At 38.2% G+C, this 25,380-nt stretch overlaps 1 protein-coding gene across 4 annotated transcripts in view; it reads right to left on the reverse strand.

Moving 5' to 3' along the window:
• Positions 1-3,576: 3,576 nt before the first annotated feature.
• LOC142084321 (ligand-dependent corepressor) overlaps positions 3,577-25,380 on the reverse strand; it is a 54,248-nt gene continuing 32,444 nt past the window's right edge. For 3 of the 4 annotated variants that reach the window (XM_075154851.1, XM_075154850.1, XM_075154852.1), the window contains 4 exons: positions 15,810-15,942; positions 10,978-11,265; positions 8,011-8,104; positions 3,577-5,211 (listed from right to left, as the gene is read on the reverse strand). In XM_075154851.1, the coding sequence (XP_075010952.1) occupies positions 4,242-5,211; positions 8,011-8,104; positions 10,978-11,265; positions 15,810-15,942 (1,485 nt within the window). In that variant the 3' untranslated portion in view covers positions 3,577-4,241. Of the gene's footprint in view, positions 5,212-8,010; positions 8,105-10,977; positions 11,266-15,433; positions 15,509-15,809; positions 15,943-25,380 lie in introns of all 4 variants that reach the window. The other variant, XM_075154849.1, reaches the window with a different exon arrangement.

Genomic DNA, 25,380 nt, shown 5'->3' on the forward strand with positions numbered 1-25,380 from the left:
ATGAAAACTCAAGAGTTCGACTTCAGGCCTAGCAATAGGGTTGGTAATGCAAGCATCAAATTATGAGTTCTGCAACAAGAAGAAAGTAAAGGCATACCTGTATTGCTTATGCAGCAAGTTCTCCTGCGTAACAGGGAAAAATGAGAAATTCTAAAGGAAACTGTCTTGAGCCTTTAAAAGAACAAACAGGGAATGACTGGAAAATAAAATACCTTTTGACAAAAATAAAAACAAGTCCAGAAACGTGCCCCTACAATATCTAACTGGAAATGTTCAACTCTATAGCTGTACTCAAGCATTACGGCCACAATAATGCCTACAACACTGTGGAATGAGGATCCAGCTGGCTGAAAGTGAGGTAATATTTTGTAATAGGTCAGAGTTCTAAAAAAGCACTTTTACATCTTACAAGTCCAAATAAAAGAAAAGGACACATTTCATACATGTTGGGCTTTCTCACCAGAATTGTACGATAATTAACTCCACACCAGGACCCCTACCACACTAAGCCTTACTCATCTTCAATTATATGCTGCAGCAAAGATTTACCAAGCGACACCTAAACTTCAGTACAATAAGAAACTTGATTCTTAAAACTTTATACACACAAAATATAAAATTACTTTTCTAGGATGGGGTAGGGGAGAGGGATTCTCCTTCATGATACTTGGACTGAAAAACTAGTTTTCAGAGACTGCCACAAATATTATTCACAGTTTCTTGCTGTCAGGCTTTTTCAGCTACATCAACGTAGTACACAACAATACTGTCAAGTCCAATAACTACATCGGATGGACATTCTCGGGAGTAAGAGAAAACTAGTGACAAAAAATACCCGAAAGGCCTCCTCCTAACGACGTCTTGATTTTTACAGGGTTGCAGTTTGTCTATGTTACACGTTAATGTGATCTCAAAAGAGCAGCAGGAGAAAGATTTTAAACCTTCTCTCCTGTCCAAGTGATCCAAGTAACATAAGCATCCACTTACCAGAAATAACATGAGAAACAAGGCTTTTGTTACAAAGACAGCAGTGAACCACACCTTCCCACACCAAAATATGGTCAACCAGGGATTTTGGCCATGCAAACTGCTGGTCAGCAGAAAATTAAGCATGCTAATGGACAAACATTAATTCCAATCATATATTTAAAATGATCCCAAATACTACTAGTTAGCTACACTGAAAGCGCCTGTAAAAAATATGTAGTGAAAAATGAAACAAAACATTAGTGATCACTGCAGCACTTAGAGTGATACTAGTCTTACGTGATGAATCACCTCAGAGAAAATACATTAGATGGGACTTTGAAACAAAAAGTTAACATTAAAAGGTGCACCTGAATATTACAGACTAAATTTACAAAACCTACAATAAGGTAAAATATATATCTTTTGAATATTCAGCAGCTTTTTTTTAAATTTGTTTTTATTTTTTGAGAGGCTCATGAAATTTTAAAAAGGGACCACTAACTAATCTCAACCATGCTTCACAAAACAATAATGGCTATTTTATATTGCAGTTACCAATGTAATGCAATTAGTGCTTAAAAAATAATCTACACTTTTTTCTTTTTTTTCCTTTTTAGACAGAGACCTTTGGAGGAAATATGGTTGTTCAAAAGCTTCTCGAAAAAAGAAAGATTACCTGAATATTAAGTTATCACAGATCAAGTGTTGTGTTTAAAAGCTTTGCAGACATGAGTATTACAATCTTCAGGTCTCGGGACATTTAAACTGAGAAAGTTACGCGTTTGGTTTGTTGTTGGTTTTTTTTTTTGTTTTGTTTGTTTTTTTTTTTTAAATCCACTTTCTAACCAAAGCAAATAAAGAGTACTCAACTTCTCACTATCTATTTACAATTCTTAGCCTACAGTCTGAAATGACAAGACAAATTCTCTTTTAAAACTGCAGCATTAAAGGGTAGGCACACCATTCTTCTGCTGCACGATTGTCACCCACTTAAACATACACATACAAAATATTTAGGTTAGTAAAATGAGCACTCCACATACACTACAGTGACAATTTTTATAAAACTCAACTCATGTTGCTTAAATAAAGACAACTGCAAAAGGTTAAACCTCTCTGAACAGTAAAACTGTGTTACTTTTCTTTTTTTTTTTTTAAAACTTGCAGCAAACTTTCTACCATAACCTCCAACAGCAGATGAAACCACACATTTAACTGCATCTTTATTGCAATCACCAGCTAAACTGGAACGTATTGCAGAGTTTATATACTGCTACCGAGCTTAAACTGCTTTAAATGCCAACATGACAACTAGAGAGCTACGAGGAACCAGGATTTTGAGTACTAAAATATATTAAGTAAACAAAAAAAAAAAGTATACTTGGGGCCAAATGCCCAGTCCATTTCAAGAATGAGCAGTGCATATTTAAAACGACAGCAATGGTGTGCCTAACCTTTGAAAATATGAAGTTGCTGGGGAGGGGGAGAAGCTAATAGGATCGACTGTTCCAGAAGTGATTCAGCATCTCTAGGGCTATCCAGGCCACCCTCCCATGAACTTTGAGAAACCACTTTCAATCACTGACATCACTTAATGCTCTCACACAAAAACTCCAATGCTTCTTTTGGTTGTGCACATGGGAAAAAAATGGTAATTCTATCTACCTTTTGCACAGATTAAGACCAAATTGTTTCTACCTGAAGAACCAGCAATTCCGATTTGGTCATACTGTGGTAAGTCCAGTAAGCTCCACCTAGTTACTGACCACTCCCGCAGAAAGTATCAAAGATAAAAGTTCTGTACAAAACTTATCCTGGATCTCCATATAATGATAATGATATCACCATATTGAAAAAACCTGGATTGGTGGTTTACGGAGTGCTTTTACGGTGTTTAAATGCTTATTCTAGCATGTGCTAAACCACTATCAAAATAGATTAAATAAAAACAGCAACAAAAAAGCAGGACTTAGATTAATTCCTGCTACTGGCAACTGTAATATTTAAAAAGGAAACACCCGTTCATTGAGTGTTCGACCCTGACAGTATTACAGATAGATATGATGCAGAGCCTGAATTAGATCAGGCTACCAGTGTTTCACTTCTTCCCTGAACATTAACAAGCTCCTTCACTAATGTGGATATTTGGGCAGACTACTGAGGTTGTAACGTTTGAGATCACTGTTTTGTGGGCTTTTTTTTTCTTTTCTTTTTTTTTTCTTTTTTGCAATATCACAGTAGTTTGTTACACAAATCCCCCTTCCCCAGATTAGAGTCATTTAAACTAGTTGTTGGAACCACATAGTTTAGTAAACTCAGAATCAAGTCTGTAAAAAGCATAAAGGTCACAAAGAACCATAGTTCTGTTATAATGAGGCATACCCTAATACATCATTTAGTGTACCCTGACTGCTCCTGACTGTGAGAAGCTTGTCTTCCGTGAGATAAGGCTACATCCTCAAGCAGGTGAGTCTAAATATCACCCTTCAAAAATATCAAACAAAATTACAGCGAAGGTAGTGTTACAAATATTTAACTGACATATTCTGAAGGTAGTGTATGTAAGTTTTCCCTCCCCTCCCCTCCGGGTGAGCACTAAGCAGACAGTGAATGGTAAGTATGTTTAATTTGGAAAGAAAATAGCGGAGAGCCTAATTAGATCCAATTGATTATCCATCTAATAAACAAATCTCTGAGTTCAAGAGAGGTACCATTCCTAAATAACTTGATTTAGCTTAGATCTTTCAATCAACTGGATCAAAGAAAAGGAGGGGAAAAAAGATTTCTGAAACATTTTGAAGAATGACAGTCTGATTCTCATTCAAAAAAAGCCTGGTTTTAAGAGAGTATCAGTTTAACAAAGTGGACTTACAAAGGTAGACATGAAAAATCCAACACCAGAAGTTCAGGCAGGCTCTAGAGGCAAGATGTCCACTTCCACAGATCTGCATTCTTTGTGAGGTAACTCAACTCTCTATTACAGAGAAACATGCAAAAGGCAAAAGGGGAAGGAAAAAAAAAAAAGGAGGAAAAAAAAAAAGAAAAAAGGGGGTAGTGGGCAGGTGAAGGAGGGAAACTGTGCCATACCAGGCTAGAAAAATTTACAATATGACATTCAGAGCACACCTTTCACCTGTGTCCACACAAGTCTATGCTAAACTGCAAAGGAAAGAGCATTGCAGTAAATAGGAGAATCAGGTGCGCTCAGTGGCGGTTGAACTATGCAGTAGTGCTCACCCAGTTTGCAAAGTAATTGGCACTCTACAACATCCCTACTCATCTTTCAATTCATTCGCACTTTGTGCTGCTTCTCCCTGGGGATCTAATTCAATCTTTACTGAAACATCCTGCCCCTCCGACCTCATTAATTTCATTTTTTTCTTTGGAGGGTTTTTCAAAGTGCCCAGCCTCTCTTTAACTTTGTACTCCAGTGTACTGTGGGGGATCCCATAAATACTCTGAGCTTTGGAAACACTCATTTTCCCGCTCATAACCACAGAGATTGCTTCCTCCAGTATCTCGCTGTTGTACTGTCTGTATCTCCCTCTTTTCTTCCTAGGTTGCTTGGAGCCAGGATCTCCCTCTTGATCTGAGGTGGGATATGGCTGTCCAGAGGTAGACTGCTCAGCATCTGAGCCCCAGGAATCTGGTCCAGCATCCAGCAAATTTCTCCTGTTTTGTTTTGGAAGGATAGCCCTTAACTTTTTGCTAAGCGCGCTCTCCGTTTGTGAACCCATTACCAAAGAGCTATAGCTGTACTGGTCACCAGTGCGGGACTCCCATGAAAGGTCCATGCCTCGAACTTGTGGTATCTTTAAATCCACAGGAGACGAATGGCTCACGTCCTTTTTCCCATCCTGTTTATTTTGAAGTGCCATTTTTTGAAAGGCAGAGTTTTCTGTAAGAAAAGGAAGGTCACTGATGTTGCTGAGTGCACCATTTCCCCTGAATTTCATGCGGCTGAAATTGAATTCGTAGTGTGGTTTTGCCCAAGAAGCCTCCCTGGATAATATTAAGTGCTGTCCATGATTCTGTAGTCCAGATGGCCCATGGCTGGCAGCTGTAGAAAACTGGTTTCTGCTCAGCAGTTCTTCACTAATCTGGAGTGATCGAGCCAGCGGTACTTTAAGAGATGTGGAGTGGCCATAACCTTCCCTGGTTCCATCCTGCAAGCTTCTTGGAGGTACCCCATCACCACTCTGTAGTCCCTCCGGATGGTGCTGGCTGGGTCTCCCAGGTCGCCTAATTGGATGGAAGGAAACTGATGTGAGCAGGACTTGCACAGGTAGGGAGGGATGGGTGAGGGGGCCACTCCTTTATTAGAAGGCCTTGCTTGGGTAACATCACTTTTTGTGTTATTTATTTTGCTCTAAATTTTTTTTTTTAATTATTTTTTTATTTTAATTTTTTTTAAAAGTCTCAGCATCAGTCAGTTTTAAAACTTGTTCGCAAAAAAAGAGAAGCTTTTTGGGCAAAGAAAAATGAAACCTGTTGGCTGGTCTCTGGTTGGGTTCACAAATTCTCGGAGTAGGAAAGACTTCGCGCAAGCGTCTGAAAATAGGACCTTAATTACAAAGTAGTAATCAATCGCCATAGATCTACACACAACTGTGTTACTGGTGTGACGTTACCACTAAACAAGTACAGTAATAAAAGAGTAAGCCAAAGTGCAACATATTCAACATGCAAATATGACTGCCACCTGCAGTACCTACACATAGGTGGAAACCTCGGATGATGTTCGCTTATATCATATTGAAGAATTGTTGCTCAGGATGAAAAAAAAATGCTTAGCAGGCCTTAAAGGTATTTGCTTGACGTTCATTAAGCACCAAATATAAAAGCACTGCATTACACTAGACTTACCAAATTGCTCTCTTAACAACTAATTACATGTATGCATGTCCCTGATTCTCATTTCCTACATAGCATGGCTAGGAAAAAAAAAGATCTAAGTTCCAACTGTCATCCAGGTCAAGGGTTAATAGCAGAAAAAGCGGTATGTATTTTTACCATTTTCCTTTTGTCACAAGTGTTCTTTCTATGACACAAAGTACTACTACTGCAGATAAACACGTGTATTTTAGTATTTTGCTTGCTTAGCCCCCTGTAGTAACTAAGTCACACTAGTTTCAAAATCCACCCCTTGCAAACTCTTCCATGTTCAACATACAGATTAACGAAGAGACTAGTAAGCAGTTCTATTTTAATGCTCTGGGACACTATACTGGTGTAAAGCCCTCCAGCTAAGTCAGCATTATTTAAGGATAGGATACGTACTGCTGAAAAGCTACATTATTCTTTTTAACATCACATTGGCATTAAAAAAAAAATATTTAGAAAAAAGACATCCACTGAAAGGACCTGGCATGTAATATACACAGTGCTCGATACATATGCTGCCAGCTTCTCTTCAGGATGCGATAGGTCATAGTTGAAGTGGGTAACAAGAGTCAACACGGATTCAGAACAAAATCCAGAGAAATGAATGGAAGTTTGCTATTCCAGAGAAGTCTCTCAAGCAATGTGCATTCTCTGCCCCTTCTACAGCATGTATCAGCATCAGAATGCACACCAGTCATTCTGCGCCTCAATAACGGTCATATTGGCAGCTAACTGGGACAGAGGGTCACACCTGATTTCACTGATGCTAAACAGACTGCAGTCACCCTCATTTACCACACACCTGTACAAGTAACCACAGGTGCCAATATACCGCATCCTCTCCAGACCCACAGAACTGATCAGGACAGTGCCAGATGCTGGCCCTGTCATCCCTGTGTGTTGGACTTTGGCCCCCACTTGATACACAAACAAGGGAACAAACAATACACAGCCTCGGTGGCTTCTGCTGCCTTCCTAGGAAAATAAAGCTGGAAATAACCTGTTCCGAATTGAAAGAGAAGAGCTGGTGGGGAAGGTTTATGCTAAAGAATTGTGAAAAAGTATTAAGACTAACTTTTAAACAAGGATTGAAGTATTTTATTAATAGAAATATTAAATGGAAAAAGTAATCTTGAAGGGAGAAATCTGAGACAGTAATATTTGTCCAAAGAGAAATGCGAAAGTTAAATCAGTTGTTAGCAGTACATGGGATTGGTGGTAGTGGGTTGTTAGTTTAAAATTTCTAGTTTTTCAAAGTCTATTGTAAAGCTAAATCCAGCAATTAAATGGCTATTTAAACCATATACTGTTTCTGTACTTCACTAAAAAAATTACTTGTTCACAGTAGCTTCAAGAAAAAAATTCTCCCATCAATACCCAAAATCCTTCTTACTCCCAGTTGGCCTCTCCAGTACAATTAACTCAATCCTAGCTAAGAGTAAAAGGTTTCTAAATGTATGCAAACAGTGACCATTAGAAATATAAAACCTTAAAGACATTTTGTTGATATAACATTCTTTCACACCTTGAGCTAATTAAAGCAAGACTAGTACACCACTTTTTTTTTTAAAAAACTTGTTCAGTGCTACAGTACAATCACAAATCCAAAAAGCCATATTTAAAGTTTTCTGAACTACCACACACCCCCCACCTTTTCTTTTTTTAAGTTGTGGTTTATGCTAGGAAATATTAACAAAGAGCATGCAGTAATTTAAATCTAATTCAGCTTGGTTCATCACCCAAATCATTGCTACCGCTAAAATAAACTTTTCTGTTAGCTAACTTTCCTCTAAGTGAAATGAAATCTAAATTATATTGCAAAGCCTCTAAGACTCTTCATACATTTAACTGAACTTGCATCTCCACGGACATCACTTATTGCTGAACCCAAGAAGCAGGTAATGGAAAGATCTTTGGCTAAGTACAAAATTGGCCAAAATAACAGATATCAGAGTTCTTAACTGCAAGTTAAACCTGTCTCAGTTTGCAACAACTCTTATTTGGCAGGTGGGATGAAGGTATTTACCAAATGTACAAGACGAAAAACACATTACTCCAAAGGGTTAACACCAAAAGTAAGTTAAAATTAACAGGAGGTAAGCACACATTTTTAGTAAAAAAAGTTTTAAAAGGTCATAGTAAGTTGCTTTCTCTTACCCATTTCCCGGAGTACTGGAGCACCCTGGAGAGTGACTCAGAGAGGTGCTGCCGGCACAAGGACTCTTCTTAGTGGATAAATCAAGCACACCGTCTGTAGAGACAAAAGAATGACTTCAGTGTTTGAAGGAACAGGATCAGCCATGTTGTCCCTTGACAAAACAAGGCTTTTGGGCTAAAGTCATATTTAGCACACAGCATTTTCTATTTTGTTTTACTTTTAAACAAACTAAGGCTTGGATTTATTTGCAATTTGGCTTACAAGTGACTTCAACATAGTCCTCAGAAGTCACAACAAAATTTGGCAAAATTAAAAGTGCATCTGTTACAAGGGCCAGAGAATAAAAAATGACCCACAAATGACAGTTCAGGATACAAGACAGCCTATCGCATAATTAACCCTCATCAGTCCTAAAATGAGACATTCTTCAAGTTCCTGAGATTTGGGGGGCTTTAAGCTAGTATTTGAAATTTTTTTGATCCAAATCTCCGAAGAAAAATTCATTGAGGATTTCACATTGGAAAACTCGCTTTCAAATGAATACACACATATAAACGTGAGACGACTCCTCACCTGGCAGCTAGCTTCATCCTTTTTGCCATGTCTCCAATGGGTCCCTACTGGCAGAGCTGCTGCCTTTCCCCTCTCTGATGTGCCATTTTACTCCCTCTTTCTTCCATATACCAAATTGTTTTTCCTGCTAGACTGCTTCTTCCATTCTCACTAACGGCACTTCCTCACACTCACCCATGCTCCTCTGCAAGACCTTACGTAAACTCTGCATTTCGAGGCAACAGAAAAGGGAGCGCTTTTTGCTAGAAAAGCCTTGCTCCCACTGCACTGAAACAACTTGAAATTCTGGTCATTTTAATAAGGGCAACATTTTCATAGAAGCAGCACAGCCATCTGAAATTCCTGAAAACTTTGAAACAAGGAATTTATGAGGCAAAGATAAATGAAACCTGTTGGCAAGGTAAACTAGAGACATTTCAGGGCTCCTCGTTCATTCCATCTACTCAAGTAAATACCACCCAACACAAGCCATGTAAGACGGCTTTCAGATTGCTTAAAGTTCTCATCTGACATATGGAGAAAAAACATGATAAATAGTGAACTAGAATTAACTTACGGAAAGCTGTTCCACCCACTGCATTTGGGAACACATTATAACCCAAACTGAAGCAAGCAGACAATTCAGTCTTCCTTTTGAACAACACTTAGGCAGCCACAAGATACAGAGGCTGGATCAGGTAGCACCTCCTTTTCAAGAGGCTACACTAAATAGTACAGACTGCTGCCGAAGGCACTTGCATCCATGCTTCCTCTGTCAGAAGGGTCACTACGACCTAGGAGTCTCCGAGGGCAAGTAGGGCCAGCCTCATACCCCATGGAGAAGTTTACAAACTGGCTGGGCTCCCTCAACCCGCTAGAACAGAAATATAACAAAAAGCACCACTAGCAGTCTTTCATGACAGCCTCTTAAATCTCTCATTAACAAGTTTGGCAAAACCTCTTCCCAATTACATTAAATGTAAATTGGAAAAAAAATAATTACATCAGCAAACAGATTACTGTGTAAGTTAATATGCACATGTTCTAATTCCATAACAAGTGTTATGAACATTATAAATTATCTTACAGCTTTTCCGTCACATGGTAGTTAAAGAACAGTTCATGTACATGCTTTCTTCTTCACCATACAATCCTCTAATTAAAAAAAAAAAAAAAACAAACAGAAGCAAAACTGATTCTCTCCCTTTCAGTGAAAAGCTTCACAATGAGAACAGTTTAACATTTATAAGCATATATGCAAAAGACACTCGTGAAATACATTTATAATAAAATTGCTATAAACAAATGCCTACCAGCTAAATGTACAGGTCCTCACTTCAAGAAAGACACCATACAACCTTTCACTGCAGTTTTGTAACTGAAGTGTGGCGACAACTTTCAGTAAGTGCTGTAAGTGCGCTAAGTGACCAGATGCCGAAGCTGCGTATTTTTGGACACATAAAATTAACTTTTTTACAAAAGGCTTCATAAACCCAAGTTCAAAGAATGAAAGGATACCTACAATTCTGTACTAGCCAGCAAAAGGCTTTTTTTTTTCTTTAAAGGCACCTTTTCTACTTGAGGATGGACAGCCTACTTTGATAAAATGATTTCAGACACTAACACATTTCTAAAGAAGGGTAAAGGGGCTAATTTTAATCCTATCAGTAGGATACACTTATGATAACCTCTATTCAATGGTTTCAGGAAAAAAAAAAACCCAGAACATTACATACTATAATCACTCACAGAATTTCCTTGTTAGAAAACATTTTTGATGGAAAGCAAGGTTTTCAAATTAAAACAAGCTCTGCAACACTGTTACAAGTTATTCAATCTGTGCGCTGCAGAACAAGTCTATTTTTAAGGTAGAAAAGAGACATTTCTTCCAAATGCATAAACCTGGAAGTTTTGTACAGTTCATGGCTATCATTTTTTCAGCCTTCAGAAAGCAATTTCTCACAGACTTTTAAAAGATACTGTTTTCACACTATGACCAAAACGAAAATAAATCAGCCCTTCAGTCAGACTGTGCACTGATCTTCAGAAAGGAGACAACATTATGGTTTTCGTGACCACGTGAACTTGTCTTATCAGCAAGTGTACAGTCTATTTTGGCAGACTGTTTCTTGCAGCTCCCCGCAGGAACAACACGCTTGTCCCCAGAATTTGGAGCATGTCCCTCCCCTCTGCCCTTCTTCAGAAAAATCACTCATGTCTATGGGCCTACGTTCTTTCAAAAAGTCTCTTCTCTCCCAGCCACATCTAGCTAGTCATTATTTTATTGTAAAAACATCTACCGCTTTTCCACTTCACGTTTTATGTAAAAGTGCAAACTTCTAATTGTCTGGTTTTGCAACAAGAATGCCATTAATGGATTGCCATAGGATGCAAGACACTGATAAGAGTCCTACCTTGTTCACTAGGTTCTGACTGAGACTTTCTGACAGTAAGGTCCAGAGGTGAGTCTTGGTCAGCCATGAGAAGTTTGCTGAGCACAGGGTTCTGAGCAGTTGCAGCCGTGGGAGAGGAGGCGACCAGAGATGCTTTCAGCAGGCTTTGGTTCTTTGTGCTATTGGGCTGGCTGGAGTCCTGAGTAGAGCTATTTTTTGAGGTATATTCAGCAGCAAACTGTCGGATCATTCGCTGCATGATCTCACGGGCCACTAGGGGAATATTGGGGTCAGAGACCCTAGGACTGTCTGTAAATATTAGAAATTTTTTTTTAAGGAAGCACTTTAAGTAAAACAGCTTTTATATTAAGTCATTGTTTATTTCAAAAAAATCTAGGGAAAAAAATGAAAGCCAAAGATAAAATAGTTTCTGCAGAAAATGTACTTTAGTCTTAGAATACCTGAACAAGAATCATTGCTAATTCTCATATAACCTCCCCAAAATAACAGCTTCCTAAGAGAAATACGCAATCTCATCTTTTGTTTTCAAACATACATATATTCAACCTTTAAGAGGTGTGGAAATGGAAAGAAGAGCTAGACCCATGAAGAAAAGTACCAAGTAATGAAGCTCATTCCAAAAAAATTGAACAGGTTATTCAGTAGAAGAATTGAGTAACTTACCTGCAGCTACAGAAGAGGAGAAAGGAGAATAAAGTTGCAGCAGTCCCCTACAAGTTTACTGAGAAATAAAGCCCTATAGTTCTGATTCTTCAAAATAATTCACATGAAGATCAAACGTTCAAGTGTCTTCCATCCCATTCTATCTGTTCCTTTTGACATTTCTGTCATTATAATCAATGCAGCATCAGGGATTACCCAAAGAACTTTCACATACACAAAAAACCAAGATGTGTAACGTGAAAAGTAATTCTATTTCTAGAAGAGCTGCTAAATCTATTAGTAAGAAATGTGAAATGGAAGAGGTAGACATTCCAATTTATTTATACTCAATAGTGTATAAATACAAAGGTATTTGGGGGTGTGGGCAACCCAAAAATATATTGGCAAAAATCACTATTTTAGACCAGTAGTAATTCATGATGTGAAAGCAAATCTGTAGCTCCTAAATCACAGAAGCTAAGTCCTGCCACTCAAACACTGATTGTGTTCTCTGGCCAAATCAGTTTTGTTTTTAAAAAAAAAAAAAACAAAAAAAACCCAAAACACCCAAACAAAAACCCAACACACCACAACCACACAACAACTCCAGAAATGGCTCAAAAGGCTTGATTTTCTATTTCTGAAGAAACATTCAAAGAAAATTGTGTGCAGTAGAAGACCAAACAGATCTCTAAAAGCAGCTCTCAAAACGGAACAATAGAGAAGTGTTTACTTCCTCTTTAAAAAAAATTGCCCAGGTTGAAAGGTAATCTATTGAGATTGAACTATTAGAAGCGTTAGCAAAATCTTCTGTGGGACATTTCAGCATTAGATTTGCCTTTTGCCACCACTTTTGACAAAAGTGCATCAATCCAACAAACCAGCTTTAGCATATCTGTAAAGGATGACTGACATGAAGGTTTGAGCACGGAGTTGCTCACAAACCAGAGAGCAGCAGTAAGCAGCTACTGTGTTTCTTGATGAAAAAACATACTGAGCTTTAAATACTTACCAAGCCCAAATTCCTCAGTGTTAAGCACAACTTTCTAAATCCAAGATCTTATACAGTCACCATATATATTCTTATGGGGGTATAATAGCTGTAAACTTCCAAGATGTTTATGTAAATATGTAATCATTTTCTTGTAAAATCTACAGGATGTTTTATTGTTGCTAAGGACGAGACACTAAAGTTTTAGGAAGCCACCAAGACATGAGCCAAACTTAAATTTAGGTACATTTATATTCTCACTTTCTTCCCAAATGGTGCACAAGGACACAAGCCTGGAGAAGTGTGGAGGCTTTTTTCTGCTATGGTGACATTTTCTAACCTCTCTACTATAACCTGCTGAAGGACATATGAAAGGCTCTAGGAAAGCCCAGAAGGGCACAAACTGATGGCATGATCACGCTGATACCAACTATTCGACAGTTGCTGGTAGCATATACAAGTGGGGCTGGCAGGAATGCAGAGCTCTATGGCATCTATGTTTTCTGAAGAAAAATCATGCTCTTACTGTGCACCCATGTTCATATGTACAATTCAGTAATGCTTACAGCTGAGCATATTTCCAAATTCAGGGAGAAAATTTTACATATGCCTACAGCCACGCATCTTTGTAATGTGCAACTTCAAAGAATCAGCACAGAGAGACTACTGAGAGCTTTCCAGTGCTGCTCAAGATAAACTCACTAATACGGGACACAAAGCTCAATTTTCAAGCAGAAGGGTAGTTACCTAGAACATTAAAGGCTTCTTGCTAAATATAAAGCCTGAATGCTAAGGATTAAAGCTGTTCAAAAGCAGGTGGAAAATATTTGCTGGTGCCTCTGCAGCATCACTTGAAATCAACCAGATGCTTATTTTGACTCCACCTGTCTAGGATTTTTGAAAAACTAACTAAAACATAGAAATTCTCAGAGAAGAAAAATACAGCAAATATTTATCAACTATAAATAGTCTAAAGCAGTACCTCTGAGCTTTAAAACTTTAACAGCTTTTGTGTATTTTATCTACACTGAAATCTTAGAAGGGCAGCATCAAACAAAAAAAGGTATGATTTCATTAAACCATCAAAAGAAGGTCCTATCCTGCCACCAGGTAAAGGTAACAGACAGCTAGGCCCTACCACTCTGCTTTCACTGGAAAGCATGAATATTTGAAAGAAGCATTACTGAGTCAGAGTGCCATGGGCACAAAGCAGAGAGAAAGTACGTAAGATTAATGGATAGTAAACCTGTTCAGAAAGTTTGCTGATCTTGCTAATTACCTATGTATGTTAAGTACATGAGTGCACGTCCTCGACATGCAACGGGCATCTGTTCACAGAACATCTGCATTTTCTCTGATCTGCCTAGGCTACAAAATACCAGTCTCAAATGCTACTGGCAGTGATGATGGGAAAAAAAAAAAAAAAAAAGAACTAATCGCTGGCATGAAGCCAGGAGAGCCCAGCATCTCTGAGCAACGTAGAAGCGTCAGAGTTCTGCCATTCTTTGTGTCCTCTTTGGTATGACAGTGCCTGGGGACCTTATGGCAGTGGCATGAGTTAGAATAACCTTTCAAGCAATCTAAATACAGCCAAGCTTGACAACGATGCATTAAGGATTCAGAACTGACTTCCTGCCAGGCTTCTTCCCTTCCCTTATTACTCTTGCACCAAGCACAGCTTTGGAAGGAAAGCACGAGTATATTAAAAAAAATTCTCAAAGATTCTTAGACATCTGAAGTGATTTCATTATCTTCATTCTGTGTGTCTGACCATGGACAGTGTGTTAAACCCCTCATTAGCACACTGCAATATCTGCCAATAGTTTTCCAACAATTAGGAAAATATGCATTTCTAATAAGACACACACACACAGGTCTTACATAAAAATTTAAGCTCAATGTTAACGGGATGAAGTCTTTAATAAACAATTTGGAAGTGATGGAAGTGCATTTTTTTCTCTCACCGGAAAAGTACTATGGGAAAAAGTGTATTTTCTCTAGATTTTTGTTTTCTTAAATCCCTTCTGGATTTAAAGAGAGATGGGATAAATTTCAAAGCAAAAGGAAACATTAACCTTAAAAGAAAAAAAAAAAGCACTGAAAAAGACAACTTGCAATAAAAGCATTATCTGAACTATCAGTAGTAATGGAATAACTATCCTTCCTACCATCCTACATGCTTCTATACTTTATGCAATACATCATAATGTATAGTTTGTATTTATTCGAGTCATAAAATAAAGGCTAAGATACTGTTATCTACTTAAAACACCTTTAAATATTTTGGTCACTGGGAGGAAGGGCTGAGTACTGGCTACAGTAATTTCTAATTTGTTAAACTGAAGCCTCACATTGTCCCCCAGCAGACAGGTTGGAATTACTGATTTGGCAGATTTTCTCACACATGCATTAGACTGATAAGTACAGTGTACTTTCATTCAGGATGCATTTGGAAGCAACCTCTGGATTCCCGTTTCTCAGATTGGTAGAAAACAGTGAAATTAGTTTTGTGCCTTCCTAGGAGCACATTTAACTGACATAACTCTCCAGGAGAGATTTAGAAGATTTTCTAGCATTGAGCTACTGTTATTGTTCTCAGCATATTCTACAGTACTGATTTTCCAATTCTCTTGCTGATCACATTTTGAATTCTCCATATATCCCTCTCAGCACTATTACAACAATATTTTATACTGTGGATTGCTGGGGGTGGGTAATCACCACAGACCGTAGTGAGAAAGCTGTTGACCTTTAAGAAATACTGCATTAGTACACGTCCCACTAAAATTTAAAAAAAAAATAAATAAAAAAAAATTTACCCACCTACTACCACCACTGCCACTTGCCCCTTCTTCCAAGCAGCCCACTCACCTAAACATTGGTTTCGGGGGAGCAGTTCTGCTGGATAAGAACTGAGTCATTTCTCCAAAAGTGCAAAACACCAGTGTTCTCATGGAGAGATTTGTTTTAGGGTTAAATATGTTATACTCTCTTCCTCTGTCCCAAGCCCACACTGTTGTATTGCTACATTATTTGAGAGTCAATTTTTACTCTTGATAAATATATATAAAGTATAAAGACAACAACGGAAAAATACTGAACATACAATGACAACTTGAACGTCAGATCTTTGATACCTGCATTGCATGCAAAAAGACCAGCGAGAGATACCATTTTACCCCCCCCCATTAAAACCAACCTTTTCTGTAAAAGACTGCATTGAGGAACTCTTCCGCTTGCCTTTCAAAACGAATGATTTTTGCTTGCTCTTGTCTAAGCAGAGCTTCTTGTCCAGCTTCCGAGGCTGGCTCATCCAGACTGACTAAGTGTTCCTGCAAAGATATTTAATATTTGTAAGATCTTCCTGACTCCAAAATGAATAAAGTTCCTTAGGCATTAAATATTTTACTAAATTCAAAACTTTGTTAGGTACTCAGCACAGAGTTGAATCTATTGAAATCACAACCCGATTTTTGACTGCTCCAGAACATTGTACTTTGTCCTGTTTTCTTGTTGTAAATGCAGCAGAAGCCTGTAAGATTTGATAACATTATGGGAAATAAGAGCCCGCTATAAAGAAGAAGATTTAGACATTTTATAACATTTGGCTGCAAATCTCATATCTAGCACTTGTTCTTTGGCTATTACTTTTAGTTCCAAGAAATAACTGTCGAAGGCAAAACACAGAAAGTTCTCCTTACTCTACACAGCGTTCATGCAAAAACTGAACAATAAATGACCAAGCATTAGCAAAAACCAGGTCCTTTTGTGAAAAGGCTTAGTAGTAGCTACTTTTAAGTGAAATAAACTTAAGTTAGTTGCTTACAACACCCGCAATGAATTAAAATTCATTCTGTCTCTTACAACTGGAAGCAACCGAGTTACCTCAAGAATATTTCAAAACAAGCGTTTTAACTACGATAATTAAATTGTGTGAGACGCCAGGATAAATTACTGATTTTAAATACAACTCAAGAAACTAGAAGACAATGGTTACAAAAATACAAAGTCTAAACGCTTGGATTTTCCCCCCTCCCCAGACACACACCCCTTTTCTCATTTCTTTCAGTTTAATGCATTGCCCCCGCCTAGGAGAACAATCTCTTTCCTGGCCCTCTCCCTCCACTTTCATTTTAAGCTATATTAAAGTTACCTGTATTTACCTACTGCAGGAATGCGTACACAACCACCCTTTGGGTTTAGGGAGTGTTTTGTTTTGTTAACCTTTACAAAGTACCAGCTACCATAATATCTAGGCTACATCTGGTTTTTTGGCCTCTACTGTACAAGTTGATTTCAGGTTCATATCCTCATGGGACTAGAAGGGAAGGAAAGATCTGGCAATTCATTTATAATTCACAATAAATGAAAAGAAGTCATTCTTAAGTTTGTGCCGTCTCAACTTCAAGAGGTTTAATGAAGCAAGGTTACATAACCAGCCCATAGTAAATTAACAAACACAGCAGTCACATGAACTACGTGCAAAGGGTAATAATATGAAATGCTGTGGACTCTGGCCTAAACAACATGGGCTCTCACCTCAGATTTGTATTCAACAGCTTCCAAAAGTTCTCTATCAAAGGTAAAGGGAGATGCTATCTCAGACAGGGTATAGAGACAAAGCAGTATTTTATGCTAAATAAAAAGATGAGGAGCATGCGATGACAGAGGTGATGGGTGAGTAAAACAACACGTTTGCTGTGAAGGTTAAGAGTCTGCAAAGTAAAGACCTCACAAAGTGACTGACACTTTTTCCATACCAGAGAGATTCCAGGCTTGCTCTCAAACCTGCTGGCTCCCATAGGAAAGATTAGTGCTTTTGAGATACTCTTAAAGAATACGAATTTGAACTGATGGGTTAACTATAATAAAAGCGTTCACCTCTGGGCCAGGTACTCAACCAGTAGTGGTGCTCCCACGGTTCACTGGCATTTATGAACACACAAAAGGCATTTATGTCCTTTTCTGATATTTAAAATACGTGTAGTATCTTACAGGATTTCACAATAAAAATATTTGTGGAGAATAAGCCCAATATTTTTGTAAGAGTTACTCTTCAGGTGAAACTTCATAGAACATACTTGCATCCTCTTTTTGAAACTGTGTCTCTGCATCTGACAAAGTTTAATGCAGGATCTGTCCTAGTTATTGACAGCCATTCTGAGTCAAGCTCCGTTATCTTTTAGGCATTATCAGGATAATTGTAAAGTCAACTTATCAGTTTCTGTAAAAAGCAGACATTTGTGCAAATTAACTAATAACAGAAATAACCTAGGCATACAGAAGTGTTGGAACAATCACTGGAATATCTAAGCATTTACAGACAAACTGCTTTAAGTTTTACTTTAAAAGGAATCTCTGCAAACTGATACACAGCGATTGGCTAGATAAGATCCATTAGAGTTAATTAGCATCCTCGAGCTAAAGTCCCTCAAGCCATTGCAAAAAACTTTCTTTTAATTCAAAGGACAAACAGAGAATTCAGAATTGAAGGAAACATTACCCCTTCAACCTGATCTGATACTCTGCCCTTTTACAGACTATAGCTCTGGAAGAAGCCTAAAATAAAAATAACCCTTGGCCAACACAATGCATTTCAAATCTTCCTAGTACTTTTTGCAACTAAGACAATACATAGTAAGTACTAGCCTAGCAACTCGGTGGAAACCGAGTTCAGCAGCAGCATGCCTCACCATAAACAAGTGTACTTTACATTACTCATATAAAGGTAATGTATATAGAGTACAATTTAACCTACCTAGGCTAAAGCTGTACATTTTCTACACAGAGAAGGAATGAAGAAGAAGGGATCAGCCAGAAAAAAAAAAACTGTAAGTGGCTTACACTGGTGAATGGCTGAATAAAGGATCATTTGATCTGCATTCAGGAGAAGGGGGGAATAAATAGCAAGGCAATGGCAGTGCTTAGTTCTTACCCCTCAAACTAAGGAGCACGCATCTCTTTACACACATGGTTTTTACCAAATGTCCATGGTAAGACATCAAAATGTAAAGAAATAGAGTTATATAAGAGAGTCAGATTTAACCTTGTGTGTAGAAAAAAAATCTTCAGCTATTTTCTGGCATCTGCAGTACAGCACAGACTACATGAGACAAAATATACTGGAGAGATTTCTGTTTACTGCATTTTTTTTATTATTTGCTTATCAATTGTGTCACAATTATTCCAGCAGTCTTTGCAGCTAGTTCACCCCTAGAAAGAAACTTCAAATTTCCACACTAAATATTTGATTGTGATTGCTATTCAAACTCAACTTCCGAAAGTGGGTTTTTTTTGTTTGGGGGGTGTGCGTTCGGTTGGTTGGTTTGGAGGTTTTTTTGTTGTTTTTTTTTTTAACATTTTCCACCATTTCTTCCCAATACCCATTATTTGGATCCACTATCTTCAGTCTTATCCTCTCACTCTACAGTCCTGAATCACATTAAAGTTTTCAGTACCAACATGCAGGTAGTAGGAAGAAGAAAAACCTGTAATGTTTAGACAGCATTGTCACTGGTTACAAATACCCTGGAAAAAACCCAACTAGTTACTTTTACGTATGATTTATAACACAGCATTCCTTCTATTCTCTTCGTGCTTCTCTTCAGGTGGGAATCATGCCCCAGACCATCCCTGGAATCCCATCAGTGAACATGCAGTACCACTATATTGAACAACAATGCTTCAGGAAAAGATATTTGGAGTGGTTTCCACATGCTCCCAAAGGACTAAAGCTCTTTTTGTACGTTAAGATATAGAGCATAACTATATAAAGAGCCTTAGAAATACAGAGCTCAGGTTTTCAAAATGCAAGGTCAATGTGTGACCTTGAGAGACCACCTAATCCTGGACAGCCCGGCCGTGTCAGCACTAGCGCTGGATCCTCATTCAGACCCTCCTTGTAGGAAGTGTTGATACAGCAATTCTAAATGCTAAAGTGCTGGCATGACGAGAAAGGTATGATGCAGGCTGTTTTTGTATAGAAATGGCAACAGCAGCTTCATGTTTAAGCCACAGGCCGCACGCAGATGGAGCAGGAAGCGCCCACAAGCTAGAATAGTGTGACATAATTCCGATCCATCTTTGTGGAGAAAATGGAGGGAGGCTTCCCACAGACCACCCGTGGCTGACTGGCCAAACCCACGGACCCTAGGGATACAATCCAGCCTCCCACCCCACCCCAAGACAAGATCAGGAACAGCGACTGAGAGAGGAATGTTTCAGCAACCCTAGGTTGTCTTCTCCCACACTTCATTCTTCTTAAGACTGTACAGTCTTTTTAACTCTTAGCCAGTGCAAAGGAGCATCTACTATTTCCTGTAAACATGCCTTAAGGGCACCAGGAACTGTCTTCTTTCCTTCTCTTCCTTCTACCTTCAAGACGAAGTCATTCTTGTTGCTTTTACTTCAATGCTATTACGTCCCTCTTAAAATGCTACACCCAGCTGAGGCTTCACCAGCATTTAGGTAAGAGAAGAAATTTCCTCTCCAGGTATTAAGACAAATGCCTCTTTTGATATAGCCCCAAAAATAGTTTACTACTTTTACAATGCTATCACTTTTCACACTTCTATAACTTGTGAATTGACAAAACAAGTCGGTCTGTCCTGTTTCTCAAATTTAGCGAGATCATTTTCAATTCTGAGTATGCCCTTTAAAGCATCTAGAACTGTTCCCAGCTTGGCATCAACAAAAAATTCAGATTCAGTTTAATTAGTTTTAAGACGTCCCTCACTTAAGGAACATACATACTTTTATAGTAAGAAACAGTATTATTTCCTTATTAAGATCACTGATGTCAGATATATCAAGTTCGAAACAAATTTAACTTGACTGATCCATAGCTACTGAATATCATTTATTACCTATAGTAGGGGAGAGGAAAAAAAAAAAAAAGAAAAAATCAGTGGAAATACAATATGCTTACATTCACATTTATGCACAAGCAAAACTGTAACCCCACATTACTACTAAACACAGCTGGAGATTATCACAAACAGCTTCTTCAGGTTTTAGCCTCCATATCAAATTATTTTAAAACCACCCAATACAAAATTGACAGTCTAAATGCTTGAGTTTTTTAAAGTGATGAAATCCATTAAAAATGTTTTAGAGCATCTTCCAGCACACTTAGGATCTCTGTACACACTTTAAACACATTCTAAAGCCATCAAAAATGGTACGAGTTCCGCACCTTCAAGTCATTTTCAGATATTTCCTTTGCCATCTTCAATTATTCTATGAGTTAACGCCTTAAATGATAGTGGTAGCTTCTCTTCGGAATTACTCAGACACTTACCACAGTTTACTTCATATTGTTTGTGATCCTCCATAGCGAAAGGACACCAGATTCAGAGGCTGTTATTATGACTAATCATAATCAAGTAATGGCATGATACTAGCCTTTAGATGTTTGTGTAAAGCAATTACTTACAAGCTTTTAAAAATATACAAATCATATCAGAGCAACTTTGAATTTTAAAATTACTCCTTCACATGCTGTACCCTGCCACACTTCTTCACAGTTGAAAGAATTGTTAGAGGTCTTATACTGAAGCCAAGGTATTTTATGGTACTTCGAAGACCAGACTCAATCTGCTGCCGTCAACAGCATGAAACTCTAGAATATGCTCCTAGAAGTCATCTTCTCTCTTGCTATTTTTGTAGCTTAAATATATCTACAAAATAGTTAATGTACTTAGTATTATCCTTCTTGTTCTGCTCTCAACAACTAATGAGATTAGTCATGTCTCCCCCCCCCCTTTTTTTTTAAATACATATGAATTGCTTTATGTAGCTTTAGACAATAGTGTTTTCTTTTCCAAATGAATATACTCAGCTGAATCCTCTTTAAGGATTCTTTCTCCAATTTCCCCTCTTATTACTGGTGCTTTCTTCTGACCTTATCTATCTGCATCTTTTTAAAAAAAATAAATCTTAAACTCGGCTTGAGCTCCAACTATGAGCAAATGACAGTACAGTCTACCTCATTTGATACAAACATTCTACATGGAGCCACAGATTTCTTCTGTAATGATAGCTCTGTCAGTTTATTTAACAAGCGATACTGAAAAATTAAGAACCATAATTAAAAAGAGATAAGTCAAGTACACCTTGAGTACCACAATCTTTTAGAAAGAAAAGCTTCATTTAAAAAAAAAAACCAAAAAACCAAAAACCACCACAACAAAAAAACCCAACCACCTTGCAAACTATACTATCTTAAATCTTCCCTGTGAAGGATAAAGCTCACAAGGAATTAAGAATTACCACATTTGCAGATTGTCCAAATGAGAAGTCACTGGGTTTGGTCCCATAAAACCCGATCTACTTCCTCTCGCTATGAGTAGGCAGCTAGAGCTGCTTTGTCTTTTTTGTCTTTCATGCCCATCAATGTACTCATGCATTTTTGCACACAGGCACCTGTGTCAATAACTTGGTAGCAGCTCCTTAGGTAACTAGTTATTCTCTCTGATTATACCATACTGAAACAATTGTGTATTCTGCATTATATGATGGAAGGAAAAAATTCCAATTTCTAAAAGCTTTACATTATTGCACATAACCCTTTGGATTTGGGCAAAAAAGTCTGGGAAGATTTTAGCTCCCTACTTTGTCTGTATTTTATGATTCCTTTCAAATGAAGACACTTAAGACCATTTCTCTATCAAAAACTGTCTTGTATTTTGACTGCCAAAAAATCCATGCATTTGCTCAGTATTTGCAAGTAGAACTACTGCTACTAATAAATTAATCTTTTCAGAATACTTCAGCAGATGGTTCTCCATCCTTTGAAGAATGCATGTAATTGAATCTGCTTGTAAAAGCAAGAACCAACATCACTGAAATGGGTGGGAGAGCAAGCGTAGCTTTTTTCCCCTTAAACAGCTCTGCCAATAAACTAATCTTGGCCTCCAATTCTCATGCTGCAGTCCAGAACTCAATTCTCCTGAAGCACAACTACTGGTCTCCTAAGTTACAGGTAATTCTTAAAGGCAAATGAAATCCAGAAAAAAACCCTGAAGATTTTTACTGGTTTTGAACTTGTCAGACAAGGTATCTACATGTCACTCAAAGGCAAAAATCAAGTACACTGATTAATTATTCCACTAATCCAAAAGGAGGTATTGATAGAGATGTTCTTATTGGGAAAAAAGGCCAGCCACAGCCACACACTGTTGTAGTATGTGGTTTGTGGCTATCTTGCTCCCAGCTACAACATCAATTACACACCTTTTAATTCTGTAACTCACCAGTATACAAGCACAAACCCAAATCATCCCATCCTGTCTAGTTCTTTTCCTAAAAATGTAAGAGGATGCACATCAACAATAAAAAAAAGCAGAATAGAGGATGTGGCACAGAAAGCACAACTGCTACCACTTTACATATAGGAATAGACAAGTTTTAGTAGTTACAGAAGACTGAGTCTGCAACTCCCTAAAAAGGGGAGTTAAAGATATCATTAGAGATGTTAAATGGAAGATATTTCAAATAAACTAGTACCATTTCTAATTTAGTTCAATCCATCAGCTGAAGACTGTCCATCATTTGGATAAATACCAAATGAAGTTACAAACTTTTTTGTAACAGTTCAGTCTCTGATGTTTTAATTCAAATTATGATGTTGTTAAATTCATACTATTTGAAGACTCCCATAAGAGACTCACATGTAACTCTGTATTGCAAGCTAATGACATCAGCAATGGCTAGCAGTGCAGCAATTTGGCATACCCACAGAGGAAAGGAAGGACTCCCACCCTGCCATCTCTCTCAGCTGACATACAAGAACTCGCTAGGTCTCAAAGGAGCCGTATTCTTCCCTCAGAAACAAAACAAAACAAACAACCCAAAAAACCCAAACCCAACAGAATTGATAAAGAGGCTGGGGGGCAGGAAGGAAAAAAAAAAACAACAAACACCCCAAACCCTAAAAACATCCTACATACTCCAAAGAAGCCCTGAGCCAAGCATGAGGAGAATCACCAGGATCAACAGAGAAGTCACAAGTCTGATTTGAATGAACTGGTTCGCCCTCCTCCCCCAAACAGCCAGTGATCCCTGGCCATGCAGCAAACAAGCATGCGTACAAAGGTCTCTCTGCTGTCCCTGTTTATCAATCAGCTGTAGGAAAAATGTTTAAACAGGTATTTTTGGCTACTGAAATGTAAAGTGACAGAAATTGCTTGGGTTTTATTTATAAAAATTATTCTTCCCAAGCCCATAGTGGCTGACTGACACTACCACAGCCTTTCTTAACTCACACTTCTCTTCAGCCTGCTCAGAACTTACAACCTCCTTCCCCTTCACTTAGTGCCTTTGCCTAGTGATGCTGCATGCCCCTGCTGCGTTCTGTGTCAATCTGTACACAATCCTAAAATCTCCTTAGGCCCTTGATGCCGAAACACCACAGAGCACACCAGATGTGTGCATCTGCATCTTTTCTCTTGCCCACTTAAAAGCCACCACACAATACAATGGGAAACCATGTGAGGAACCTTAATGTAAGCGATAACCACCACTAGCATAAGGAATACATCGCCAGTTTTTCAGTGGTACAATCATGGGCTAGACTTTACTATGTGAAACTAGAAGAAAAGCCTAGAAAAGTACATGAAAATATAAATAGTGATATCTCAGCTTCTGACTAAAGGTTGTGCAGAAGCTTGAAAAGGACAAGATAACCATGCCTAATCAGCACACTATACGGTGGACATCCGTGTTCCTAGTTTTAATCTTCACCTAACAATCACCGATTTTCAGGAGCTGTATTTTAGTTATTATGGACTTCTGAGGACAATTGAGAGGTAAACAGTCTTTGTGAAGATCTACCCATACACTGTTAGATTCTCCCAGACTACGACCAGTCTCTGACCGCACCACAAAATTAATTTCTGAAGCAATTCAATGGCTTAACTAGAACTGTGCTAAACACTGCATTTTGTCTTTTTATGAGATGACATAAGTCAAACAAGACAGAACTCCCTACAGCACAAGCGTACATACAGCTTACCTGCTGCCAGTTGCAATGAAAGAAAGTAGTATGCCGTTCATCTGTTCTAAATGCAAGCGTTCCTAACCCTCCTCCCCATGCCTTAACAAAAACTGTAATACAAAACCAAGCATAAACTGGCAACATGGCAAGAATCAGTGTAAACAAGGTACTTCCTTTATGAACAAGCCATGCACCCATACATGTCAGCTGCTGCAGAGGGAAGGGTGCTTTTGTTTCATTTCTAAGTTGAGAGAGATCCACTCTGCATGTTATTTTACATTGTGCAAAAAGTAGTAGTAGTAACTAAGAGTTCCAGCAAATGAAGTTTTGCCAAGACAGATGAGCCTTCCTTTCTATGCTATAGAACAATCATTATTTCAACACATGGGCTGAGCAACAAGCACGTATAGCACAGTAGCCTTTGTTTCACATATAGCTATAATCTCGTTAAGAAAACAAACTGCAAGTTTATTATGTTGGCAAAGCTGACTTGTCCACTTTTAGGCTCTGACTTGGTTAAACAAGCACAGTACAAAATCTACCATACATACGAGCCCTTTAATAAAAGGATATGGCCCACAGGGAAAGAGATTCCAAGATACCGAACAAGACTAGAGGTTGTTAAAATGGACCACATTTCCATACTGAAGATAAGCCCAGCCTCTGACTGTAGTAAACATGCGCAAGCCAAAGTCTGGCTCCCTTGGGAAGGGTTACATGATCCCAACAAGATCTCTTCCAAAGAACTCAAAAAAACCCAAACCAAACAAAAAAC

Source organism: Calonectris borealis, chromosome 7 (genome assembly GCF_964195595.1).
Source record: "Calonectris borealis chromosome 7, bCalBor7.hap1.2, whole genome shotgun sequence".
Lineage (NCBI taxonomy): Eukaryota > Metazoa > Chordata > Aves > Procellariiformes > Procellariidae > Calonectris > Calonectris borealis.